This window comes from Podarcis vaucheri, assembly GCF_965113315.1.
Source record: "Podarcis vaucheri genome assembly, chromosome: 10".
In the NCBI taxonomy this organism is placed as follows: Eukaryota; Metazoa; Chordata; class Lepidosauria; order Squamata; family Lacertidae; genus Podarcis; species Podarcis vaucheri.
This window is the reverse complement of record NC_138748.1, coordinates 41673272-41685994: the sequence shown is the minus strand read 5'-3', so window position 1 is coordinate 41685994 and position 12723 is coordinate 41673272. Positions and strand designations below refer to the sequence as shown.

At 45.0% G+C, this 12723-nt stretch overlaps 1 protein-coding gene across 5 annotated transcripts in view; it reads left to right on the top strand.

Annotated features, from left to right (window-relative positions):
* Positions 1 to 12723, top strand: part of GSG1 (germ cell associated 1) — a 112086-nt gene that overhangs the window by 90234 nt on the left and 9129 nt on the right. For all 5 annotated transcript variants that reach the window (XM_082240038.1, XM_082240036.1, XM_082240034.1 and 2 more), the window contains 2 exons: positions 5210 to 5309; positions 11413 to 11737. In XM_082240038.1, the coding sequence (XP_082096164.1) occupies positions 11413 to 11737 (325 nt within the window). In that variant the 5' untranslated portion in view covers positions 5210 to 5309. The remainder of the gene's footprint in view (positions 1 to 5209; positions 5310 to 11412; positions 11738 to 12723) is intronic.

Below are 12723 nucleotides of genomic sequence, written 5' to 3'. Positions count from 1 at the left end.
TTTCCTGAGTTTATCATACTTTGCTACTGCTGTCCCTAAGTCTGTATGAAGTTTCTTTTCTGGTTAATTGTCCTTTCAATTTAGAGAGTTGCTATAGTGAGCTTCATTCCCCTCAGAAGCCAGAATGTTTGTGAATATTCCCAGGCTTCTCATACTGTCACTGCCCATAGGTGCATGCTATAAATGCAGAATCTTACTGCCTCCCCCAGGAATTGAGTAGAAGATCAAGCTTTGTTTTTAAACTTTAACACAGAATTATGTCCATTTTACTGCTTCCTGTTTTAGCACTTAGAGTGATTTGATTTTGTGTACTGCTCAAAATGGCCGAGGCGACTGTGCAAACTTAAAACAGCTTGCCACATTATTTTATTAATGCTCAAAAACCTTATTCCATTGCAAAAGAAAATACCTACTACTTGAGTAAAAACAAAGGTTTCGTTCTGCTTGGCCAAGAAGCCTCTGGAAAATTAAATTGGAGGTCTCATGTAAATGACTGAATATACCACTGATTCGTCCCTCAATTCAAACCCTATGCTAATGAGATTGTATGAGATCATGGATGAGATTGGAACAATACACCTCTAATTAACACCTTATTTGAATGGAATAGCATCTCACATTTCTAAGCTGTGCTTTTTAGAGACATCCTGGTTTTGAGAAAGGAGGGGGAAATATTTCAAATATTTGCTCAACCCAAATGAACCTTCCTTCTATGAAACTCACATGGAACAAGGCCAGTCTTAGTGTGTACATTCCCTTCCTTTTATATTTATATTGCATCATGATGTGTCAAAGTTTGCTGTGACTTAGCAGTATCTTTATTCCTTGTCAAAACAGTAACATTCTTATGGCATTGCTGGACATTTCATTCCTCTTGTTCATCCCCAAGCTAGGAGCAGCCTCATTAGAGCAGCAACTTGCAAGCAAATCTTCGATGCAGATGACTGCGGCATTTCAACATGGCTTTCTGGTTTCTTTTGAGCACAGTAGCTACATGCACAACATCTGAATTCTGTGTAATGTTTCTGTTTGTCAACCGCACCCTCCTGCTCCTCAGATTTCTGCATGTTCATTCAGAGGTGCTCCTCCCTTCCTCTTTTCTTCATACCATCGCTGGCTGACAAAAACAAGCCCCGGTCACCAACGGCAGGGTCCAATTGCTTAATCTTACTCTTTTCTCCAGAAAACAATTTTTGTTGGGATGCATTTATTAGCAGCACTGTAGGGGGCAGCAGAGATCCTCACCTTAAGATTCTTCCTCCATTCCCAGGCCACAGGAAATATTCATCTCACAGCTGCCCCCTGCTTTGGGTTTGGACTGATGTGGAGCAGTGGTACAGTTTTACTCCATGCTGTCCATCAGGTTGCTAGCTCTTGTCTCCGGAAGGCAGCCCTGTATAGGGAAGTTTTTAATGTTTTACTGTGCTTTTAATTTGTTGGAAGCTGCCTTCTCCTGGACAACCCGAAGTCACTCTGCTTTTTTGTTCTTTTGGTCTTCTCTGCTTTGGACAAACCACCACAAATCAAACCCAGATAATCTAATTTTTAAAAAATGTTTGTCAGGAATAGGGGGGCAAGCAGTCCACTAGGGCTACTGAGGTACTGCCTTCCCAATGAAAATATCAAGCAATTATTATTATTATTTTAACAAACCTCAAAATCTCAAGACCTCACACTTTCCTATGCCCAACAAATTTTTATACTTCTCTTTGAAGTCAGAGAAGCCCTGCAGATCTTTCTCTCAATCTACTGTTCTCCGGCCAGTCAGAGCTTTGCACCACCCAGTCAATCCTAATCCCCAAAGTCCCAAAGCAGTCCCTCCCATGTGGGGAGAATCAGAGGGTGTTTTGGGTAAGTTTGCCAACTGATAATAGAAGAAAATGCCCTGCCCTGCTCTTGTGCCTTTAATGAGAAGTTGAATGCCATAGGTGAAGCTAGGGACACAGTACTTTGACCAGCTCATATCTGCCACTCATATTGCTGTCAAAGGTTCAGGAAGAGGGCTTGGTCCAAAGAGTTGGCTTGGCTGCTCCAATCCTTGCTTGTACAGAGTGAAAGCATGTAAACCCAAGTGTGATTCATACCCTGTGATTCATGCACATGATTTCCATGGGAAACAAGCATATTTTTGATGCCACCTACAGCAGCTTGCACATGCTCAAGAGTTCAGGCGTCGGCTTTCTGCAAAAGAGGAGGCTTGAATATGTGGATAGTGATGAGGAAGCCCCTGTAGCTCACCTCAGCTTTGCTGGAGAAATAAGCCGAGCTACTTCCCACCAAACTGGGAAGCAGGGTGCCTGATTTGCAGGCCAAAGCTTGGTTCATCCCCCTGTAACACCCCAAATCCTCTCCCTTTCACTCACATGGCCCCTGCTCCTTTTAAACCCCACTGACTGGCCAGACCAGCAGCTGCAGAACTACAACTGCAGGGAAAATTATCTCCCTCCCTGCTTTGGCATGGGGCCAAAACCCCAGGTAGGTACCCTTGAGAGATGCCATTTCCCAAGGGCATCCTTAGGAAAATCATATTTTCCAGGGGTCCTTAGGACCTTTTGTCCTGGCACAAGGCTCTAGAGTTTCCCCTCCTTTGATCTCCCCACAGTACCTCTTCCAGGGACTGGAGGCTGAGTGAGTGAAAGTGCCATGGACTGACCAAGTCGGGATGAGGGCTTCATCATCCGCAACTCACATGTAATGCTGGTGAAATAAGTGCATTGTTCCCTTCCTAGAAATGATCTCTGTGCGGGAAAACGGTTTTGTTTGTGGGAAACAGACCTCACGAGTAATATCCAGCCCCAGCCAGACACTCCTCATTGCCCAAAGCCAGAAGAAGAGGAATTACACAGTACAAACTGTTGCTATAGCAACCACTACCACACCCACTGGCACAATGTGATTAAATTATGGGCTGGGCATTCCTGTTTTCCACACATAGGAAAACAACTGTCTGAATACCAATGACCCCCAACACAATTGCTTGACTTGTTTTTACAACTCTGCAACAATTATTTCACACAATTCCCCGTATAGGTACCCCACTGTATGTCTGTCTGTTCTAGAAACTTCTTATTCTGTGATAGATATGTATCTAGCTTAACATTTTGCCCAGTTTATATATTAGGTTTGCCCTTGAGCTGGTGCAGAGTGTCTATCCCTCACAGCTAAGTAACCATTGCCATCTCCCAAGTCCTTAATTCCTGACACATTGTGTTGTCTTCGGGGAAACGGGTCATAGGTTAGTGGCAGAGCATCTGATTCGCATGAAGAAGGTTCCAGATTTTATCCCTGGCATCTCCAGGAAGAGGTGGGAGAGACCCTCCCCCAACTGAAACCCTAAAGACCCACTGCAAATCAATGTAGACAATATGGACAATCAACACCAAACTTTTTTTAATGCTTTATTGAGTGACCATACCTCTCTGCTTGCTCCCCATATCTTTTACTAAAAAAAGAAAGCATTTTCCGGATATGTATATTCCCCCATGTTAACATAGTAGTGGCTTGTGTACAGCCAAAGTGAATTATCCAGTGAGAGAAGAATGTCTCTAGGTGCTTATTGTAAACTTATGTAATCCCCCCCCCCTTTCCACTGAAGAAATCAAAGTCCCCTTTGGGCTGGACAGAGAACATCTTTCCAATGTTTCCAGTGTTCTCCAGAAAGAGACTGCATAATTGGCAATTAAGGCTTAATAGCATGAGCTTGAGAAATCCCTGGTTCAAATCTCCCCTCAGCCTCAGTCCACTCACCACCTGCTGTGTGAGGGTGCTCATATTGATTAGTCTGTCACGGTGCCCCTTTGCACCAGAAGCGGTTTAGTCAAGCTGTCTGCGGACAAACGCCAGCTCCCTCGGCCTAAAGCGAAATGAGTGCCGCACCCCATAGTCACCTTTGACTGGACTTAACTGTCCGGGGGTCCTTTACCTTTTACCTTATTGATTAGTATTGATCAGTAAAACTAACTTGCTTTACGGTGGTGGTGTAAGGATTACCAATATAAGACTAAGTTCCCTATCCCTGGGCTAAGCATCCATTCAAGTGACATAACTGAGGCTGGCAAGAGTTTCTTTGAGGAGCGCTTCTAGATTAGGACACAGCACCTTGTGCAAAAGTGGAAATCCCGCCACTTCTGTGACATAATTCAGAATGAATGAACAAATTTGGAAATAATCAACCCATGAGGGAAATGAGACATTTGATCAGGACCCTCAGAAATTTGAGGCTTTGTTAAGACACACAGAGAGAGAAATGGATAACGGGTGCTCACATTTCACTTCCAAGCTTACAATTTCACACAATGCAAGACCAAAAATTCCTATTGTGGCTCCATCTGATCTTCATATTTATGTAACTGGCATCTTTTGAGCACACACACAGCAACTCCATGATATTCTCTCTCTCTGGCTTTTTCTTTTCTTTTACAAAACTATCTCTCTCATTGTCACTGTTGTTCTTTCTCATTCATTTGAATGAACTCTGAAGTCTACTTTACTAGAGTAGACAAGACACAGCTGCTAAGGGACCCACAAGACTTTGGATCTTTGTGGCAGAACCCAAGGCTAAGCATCTTTTGCACATCTGTTGCCATTGCAATGAATGGCGGCCACGCCACAAGGCTTGGGGAGGAGGAATTGTGACAAACACCCCTCTTTGGATAATAAGCTCTGATTCCGGAGCTTTCTAATACCCAGTATTAAGTCATTTCCTATTTTTAAAATCTCCGGAGGGGTTTGATGCCTTTCATAGTAGGGGATTTGTGAAAGCCAATCACGTCTCCCCATCAAATGTAGTTACCAGCTAGAAATGCGCATCCCACGTATACTGCTGCTAAGGAAGGGTTAAAGAGCTAAATAAAGGTTACAATCTGAGTGGAATTACTTAGGGCTCAAGCAAAAAGACAAAACAAAAAAACACTCTGTCATTTGAGTCTGTCTCCAGCTTTGAGAGGTCTAGCAGTCTTGGTGCTATTGCCCTGGGAAGGATACTTCCTTTGCAGAAGCCAGGAGTGAAAAGGACCATCTCGTGGGAATTTTTTAACTCGGGTGGGCAAAAAAGAGAAGCTGTAGGGTTGAAGATAACCAGCGCCTCATCGGATAAGCTGTGAGAACAGCTGCCTGGGTATGGCTGATTCTCTCTCTCTCTCTGCATTTCTCTGTGCCTTGTCCTGTCTTGGTGTTCCTGTTTGTGATGAAGTCCCCCATCTCTTTCCAGGGCTGCTACCAAGGACTCATCATTGAAGCACCACTGGAAGAAACCTCCTGTGCCCCCCGTGAGGAGCGATGAAGAGCTGTGCCATCTTTGAGAGTCACAGGTGGGGTGTTGCCCTTGGAACTGGGAGGGCAGGGCTGCCGATTCAGCACATCTCATCTCTGCCAGGAGAGACCACTTGGGTCCTGCCCGTGGGCTTGCCATGGGGCATCTGTTTGGCCATTGTGAGAATGGGATCCTGGAACAGATGGGCTTTGGCCTGATCCTGCATGGCTCTCCTTGTGTTCTTATGACTAACATTGACTCGGTGTCATTAAGTATCACCCATTGAGACTTGGCCTGAATAGGCATACCGTGTACCATCACAGTAATGTGAACAGTGCAAAGAGACAGTGCTGAAATGCTGAAATTTATTTCAGCATTACTTTCCCTCATGTAGTTGACTACCCCCAGGGCAAATATTTATCCACCTCATTTGATAGTGAGTACAGGAAGATCCTACCAGCATTTGTAGGAATCAAGTGTTTGCATCATCATGCATAAGGGATGCTGAGCCTAACTTAAGCATGACCTTAAAAAAATAAAATTATGCTTGGATACCAAATGTTAGTACAGCAGTTGCCTGCCTGTCCTCCCTCCCACCCCCCAAAATAAGATATATCCCTTGTAGATATGCTTATAAAAGGATAAATAGTGCATTGTTTTCATATTCGAAATCATCATGCTAACATGTCAAGGGATCACTTTAGATAGTGGAAAGTGGCAGAAGATGAAACTAGGAAGAGAATTGGGAGCAGCAATAAAGAATAAGGGATTTTGGCTTTGTCTCTCAAAACAAGTCTATTGTGAAAGCCCAATTCTAGGTGGATGGACACAGCAAAAGCAGGGAGATGGTGCAGCAGGTATTTTCAAGATACCTGTAATTGATTTGATTATATAAAAATTCTAGGGTGGTATCACAAATATTCCATAGTCACAGAGGGAGGAGGAGGAGGTAAAATACATTCAGAGAAAAAAGAAATCCAAATGTTTTTGTTTGTTCCTTTTAAAAATAAAGAATTAAAAGGAGGAAAGAGTCTTTTACCCTTCCAGTGGTAGGAGATTTTCAAAAACTGGAGCAAATGGGATTCCACCCCTCAGAAAGAATTATGAGGAAGGAGTGCCACCTACTGTTGGGATAAATAACTGCCACTGTTTGCTTCGTATTCCTTTTCCTAGATATGAGTTTTATAAGTCTCGGCAGAGCTCAAATCAAAGTGCAGTAAAATGTAGTGCAGTTCCCCATCTAGTTGGCCACTGTGAGGACTGAACGCTAACCTGGATGGGCTTTTGGTCTGCTCCAACAGGCATTTTCCTGTGTTCTCCCATACCACTAGGTCCAGGGTCCACTGGGAATGTAGAGGCTTTTTGCATTTGAGAGTTTGTTTATGCAACAGCCTACACATTCAGGTCATTCTGCTGATGGTGCTGGCAAGTGTTAGATAAGTGTGGACAAGGAGGATCTGTGCATACATGGGTAAGAGACAGGAAAACTGTCAAAACAAATAAAATACTCAACCCCCATGTCTATATTATCTAAAGTAGCCTCAAGAGAACGAGTTCAGGGTTAGGGTAAAATTTCAGACTCTGTGAACCCCTCAGTCTTACTCTAGTGGTGCGGCTGCAGTGCCAGAAACCAATAAGCTGCTCTGATTCCCCAGGGGGACACTAAATTAATCAGTCCTCCACTGAGTACACCAATTTTAAAAGCATTCCCTACTCCAGTTAGATAGTTATGTAAGCGATGATGCCTACCTCAAGGACTTCCTAATCCTGTGTAATCCAACAGAAACTAAATTGCACACCTGGCAATTTGTGCAGCTGTGTGCTCTCTGGTCCCCACGCTCTCGCTCCAAGCCTCATGTTAGAAATTTTGAATTAAAATGAAATGCTATCAGAAAGTTTCAAGTAGCGACAGTGCCAAATTTCCAGTCCTCGGAATGTGTTTATTCTCTCTCTCTCTCCCCACCCCCACCCCACATTCACATGACACGGATCTAAGGTGGCCAGCTGCAAAAGAAGAGAGGCCACCTGCACTTTTAAAAATTGTGTAGAAGAAAAGGGGGTTTCGACAGGGGTGGCTTGTGCAAGCTCTTCAGCACAGCTCTTGCCAGGAGTCCTGTCTTATCTTGCACCTGAACACCCGAGTGGCGTCTGATCAGAGCACCTGAACACATGAATGGTAGAAGTGTGGATGGGGACAGGTGTGCAAACCTCACCTCCAATGTCCTTGCACACTGTGCATCTCCCTTAGTCCTAGAGAAGGTCTGCATGGGGTTTCAACTCACTTTTGCTGAAATGTAAGTAGACACCTCTGTGTGATCGTGGACCCTATTTCACCCTGATCACAGGGAGAGCTCTACTTGCAGAAGCCCCCTGCAGACTTTCCCTATACAACAGATTTTCAGCATTTGCAGCATTTGCATATTCAGGCATATGACTGAAGAGACGTAGATGAATTTGCATCATGAATGAAACAATAACAATATGAAAAATCATTTCGTCTTTACTGACCACTTGCACCCCTTGCCTCTCTTGGTAAGGCTGAAGTCATGGAGAAGCATCAGTGGCTTCCCCAGATTTTGTGCCATGGGCCTTTTACACCTGAGCTGAGGCCCACCAACTCATTCTGAACTGTTGCCAGTTTAATCGCCACTGGTCATGAATGACTCCAGCTCTGTTTTCCCTGAAAGATTTCCTCCTGCAGTGAATGGAGGTCACCTCTTATGCTTAATCCCAGCCTGCAATACCAATCTTTCTCTCTGTAATCTCCCGGAACAGCTGTGCTGTGATTGCATTGTGGATTATAAAATGCCCATTTCCCTCAAAACAGCTGCTGACTGGATGGACAGCATTTAATAATCACTGAGGAGTCTGAAGGGAGGGGGCGTCTGAGATTTTTTTGGAGGGTGGGTGGGTAAAGGGAGGAGGAAGAGGTGTAAGGGGGTCAGGATGAGTTTGACATCTGCAAACCTAGCTGGAAGATGTGTAGAATTCAAGGCAATCCCAGAACCTGACATTCAGTGCAGCTTGCACATTAAACTGCAGCAACTGGAAAAGCCTTCAGAAAGGTAATTGTCTCTGTCATACGTTGCAAGGTGCTATAATTATTGCAACCCACTCTAGAAACTTAGAGTGAAGGATGGGTAAGAAATATAATGTTGATGATGCTTTGGTATGTTATAAAGCTGTGGCAGTGGAGGGGAAGCATTCTGCAAGTGGCGGAAGTAATCTAGAGTGGCCATGTGTCCTACTTTATCCAGGGCACCCTCTATTTGAAGGGTTCTCAGGGGCCAGGCCTTTATTTGAAGGCACCCTGTATTTGAAGGTCTGTCCAGTCTAAATCTGGTTTAAAAGATAAGAAACCGGCAGGAGAGAGAGGAGCAGAAGCCTTGAAGTGGCCCATCAGCATCTAGCACATGAATGAAGACTGACTGGGCATACAGATCCCACCCAGTGACAGTCTTCCCCACAATGGTGAGATGTGTTTACTATCAAAATTAAAGCAATTATTTCTAAATTCTGCATATATACAGTACTTATAAATTAGCACAGGCAGATTTTAATGCAAACCGTGGTCTCTTTTGTTCTCTTGTTCAGTGTAATGTGTAAGTAGCAACCCTCAAATCAGAGGGGTTTCCTTCCTACCTCCACATAGATTTTGATTGGCTTCTGGTTCCCAGTTGGACTCTGCTGGCTCTAAAGTCTCTCTCTCTCTCTCTCTCTCTCTCTCTCTCTCTCTCTCTCTGTGTGTGTGTGTGTGTGTGTGCAGAATTCCTGTACAAAAATGCATGACCAATATTGGGTGGGAATGCAAAACCACGTGGCTGCCTCAGAAAAGATCAGGGAGCAGGAAGGGTAAATAATGCTCAGAGGTTTTTCAGATGCCTTGGATTCTAAAATAAGTTAACTCAATGGAGTTCACAGAAGTCAGGATGGGGGAGAAATCTGGTTCAGTTCACTATGTGATCCCACCTACTTTGCAATTCCTGAAACAATCAAGAAACCAAAATGTGGCTTCCTTTTGAAATCCACACTTCCGTGAATGTTGCAATGCAGTTTTCCAGCAATACACGCACACACACGTATGTATTAGGGGAAAGGTTGGATGCAAATGCATCCCTTGATGAAAATAACATGTAAAACTGCATTGAATTAGAGAAAAGTGCTGACAAAATGTATTTATTAGATATGCACACTAATATGCTGACAATTTTTCAGGAAGGTTTCTTTTTTTAAAAATAATAATAATCATAAACTGATGCATAAAGGTGGCAACCAGACTTTAGGGTGAAGGGCTGAAAAGTTGAGGAATACTGAAAACCTGTAGAATGAGTATGTACCTTGGGTGGAGGGGGCTGCGCCTGTTGTGGCGTAATCTGAAATGGTCTTGCTTGGTTCAGACGTTGCAAATTGCGTTCAGCAAAGGTAATGCGGTGGGGAGTCTGCTCCAGGTGCATGGGTTTTGCCTGTCTGTTCAAAACCTGATGGTGCAATTGAAAGAATGGAATGTTAATTGCATGAAGAGACCATCCCTGTTGTCAATACAGAACAAGGAAATTTATTATCCGTTTAGATAGGGCAAGAAGGTGTGAACTGTATATGTGTCGCTGTTGGTGCAGGCTTGAGATGGGGTGCTGCACCTTCACCCAGTGAATCACTCCATCCTCTGCTCTCCAATGCCCTACATCACCCCCTTAGTCTTCACAATACTCCTCCTCTTCGTGCCTACCCTGTAGATTGTTGTGTTGACCCTTGAGGCTTGCCTCTCCTTTCCTTAAAAAGGGCACTACTATTAGGGCAGGTTCCAATCTGAATCGGCTACAGGGGCAGTGATCACATGCTCTCTTCAGCCAGCCCCGCCTTAGCTTGGCCAGGTTTCCTCAGGAATCTCTCCACCTTCTCTCCAGGCTGCTGACTACATGAACACAGCTTCTCGCTTCCTCATCTAGGCAAACAGCATTGTTTTTTCCCTCCTTGCCCGCATATGAGCTCAAGTTGACAGCGGCAGTGGAGGGAGGGGGGGCATTTGGACTCCCTTCTTGCTTGGATCAGGCCCCTCTGGTAACACTTCCACTGGTCCCCTGCTCACTCCCCAGTCCCTGCTGCTGCTGCCTCCGCCACCCTCTTCCAGGTCTCCCATATTCGCCTCATCCTGACAACTCGGCATAGGGCACTCTTCACCCTTGCAGTCACTTCCCCCCTGATCAAGCCTCTCCCGGGTGATGCTTGCCCTCAGTGCCAGTCTCCTCCCCTGAAGTGTCCCCACATCCCCTGCCTTTGCTGGCACCCTCTTCCATGCCTTCTGTGTATGCCAAATCATGGGGCCCAGGTTGGTCCATGACAATATGTAGCTAAAAAGAGAGAGGCTTGTTTCTTGTTTACATTTGTTGGTTTGTCGGTTGCACTTAAAGGCAGCGTATTTCTGGGCCCTCGTCTTTCCACCCATGTATGCCAGCAATGGGAGCATGTAGTCCTGTAGATGTTGTTAGACTCCCATGAGCCATGGCCAACATTGCCGATGCTCAGGGACAACATGAGGTGTAGCCCAACAATTTATGGTAGACTATAGATTCCCCATTGCTGGTGCATGTGACAGGTCTTCTTCCAGGAATCCTCTCCATTACATTGTACTGTCCATTAATAATAATTTATAATAATAATTTATTATTTATACTCCGCCCATCTGGCTGAGTTTCTCCAGACACTCTGGACAGCTCCCAATCGAGTGTTAAAAACAATACAGCATTAAATATTAAAAACGTACCTAAACAGGGCTGCCTTCAGATGTCTTTTAAAGATAAGATAGCTGCTTATTTCCTTCACATCTGAAGGGAGGGTGTTCCACAGGGCAGGTGCCACTACTGAGAAGGCCCTCTGTCTGGTTCCCTGTAACCTCACTTCTCGCAATGAGGGAACCACCAGAAGGCCCTTGGCACTGGACCTCAGTGTCTGGGCAGAACAATGGGGGTGGAGACGCTCCTTCAGGTATACAGGACCGAGGTCGTTTAAGGCTGTAAAGGTCAGCACCAACACTTTATATTGCTGAATGCAGTTTGCAATGCCTGAAGCATCAGAGCTGAAATGTTTCCCCCTGATATTGCTTTATTTCCTTACGATTCATAAATCCCTGGAATTGAGGGAACTATCTCGCTTGCCTCTTGCAGATGAAGCTTTTGAAGATCCTCCCTTGGCGTCGGGCTGTTCTGGCAGTGGTCCTGAACCTGCTGGCTCTCAGCCTTTCCACCACAGCCCTGCTGGGCAGTTATTGGTGTGTGGGGACACAGAAAGTCCCCAAGCCTTTGTGCGGGAAGACTAAGAACACCAAGTGCATCGGTGCCCCCATGCCTCCCGATGGAGGGGCCAGCAATTCCTCTGCACCCTCCCAAGATGTGGTGCACTATAGCTGGGAGACCGGGGACGATCGCTTTGCCTTCCGGTACTTCCACACAGGCATGTGGCTTTCCTGCGAGGAGAACATTGAAGGCTCAGGTAATCTCTCTGGTCTGCCTCTTCATTCATTCACTTCCATGTACTGCCTTTCTACCGAAGCACTTAAGGAGATTGACATTTTACCATAACGCAAGAGACATAACACAAAAGGTACTGACTCTTTCATACTGTTGCATAATGAAGTTACATAACGACCAGGTGAGATGGCTCTGGGAGAAATTGTTCTGGAAACAGAGGAGCCAAATGGCAATTTGTCCCAGCCAAGCCAACAGAGAAGGAATTTCTGCCTTGGCTTTCCCACTGAGGTAGTCAGTCAAAGGGTGAAGCTGGGAATGAGGACTTCTTCCTTTCATAATATTGTTGCACACCACCTCAGTCTCCAAACGGTGCAAGGAAATGAGTATGGCTGCCAGCTTTTCAGTGCAGCAGGGGTGGGCTGACCTCTGACCTTCCAGATGTTGTTGGACTTCAACTCCCATCAGCCCCAGCCAGCATGGCCAATGGTCAGAGATGTTGGGAAATGCAGTTCAACAACATCTAGAGGACCACAGGTTAGCCACTGCAGCAATAAAGGTATGTCTGCATGGGAACTTGCACCAAATTTGATTTAGGAACTATAGCGTTATACCAGGAAAAAAAATTCTTCTCAAAATTAACAATGAAGATGGGGGAATCTGTTGCATTGTGCTGACTGTGGGATCTGAATGGTTCCTGCTCAGTTCATCAATCCTTTTCTTACACAGTGGTACCTCAGGTTAAGTACTTAATTCGCTCTGGAGGTCCGTTCTTAACCTGAAACTATTCTTAACCTGAAGCACCACTTTAGCTAATGGGGCTTCCAGCTGCTGCCGCACTGCCAGAGCGCGATTTCTGTTCTCATCCTGAAGCAAAGTTCTTAATCCAAGGTAATATTTCTGGGTTAGCGGAGTCTGTAACCTGAAGTGTATGTAACCTGAAACGTATGTAACCCGAGGTACCACTGTAGTAAGAAGAGGGCCAATTTAATATGGTTTTAGTTCAATTCC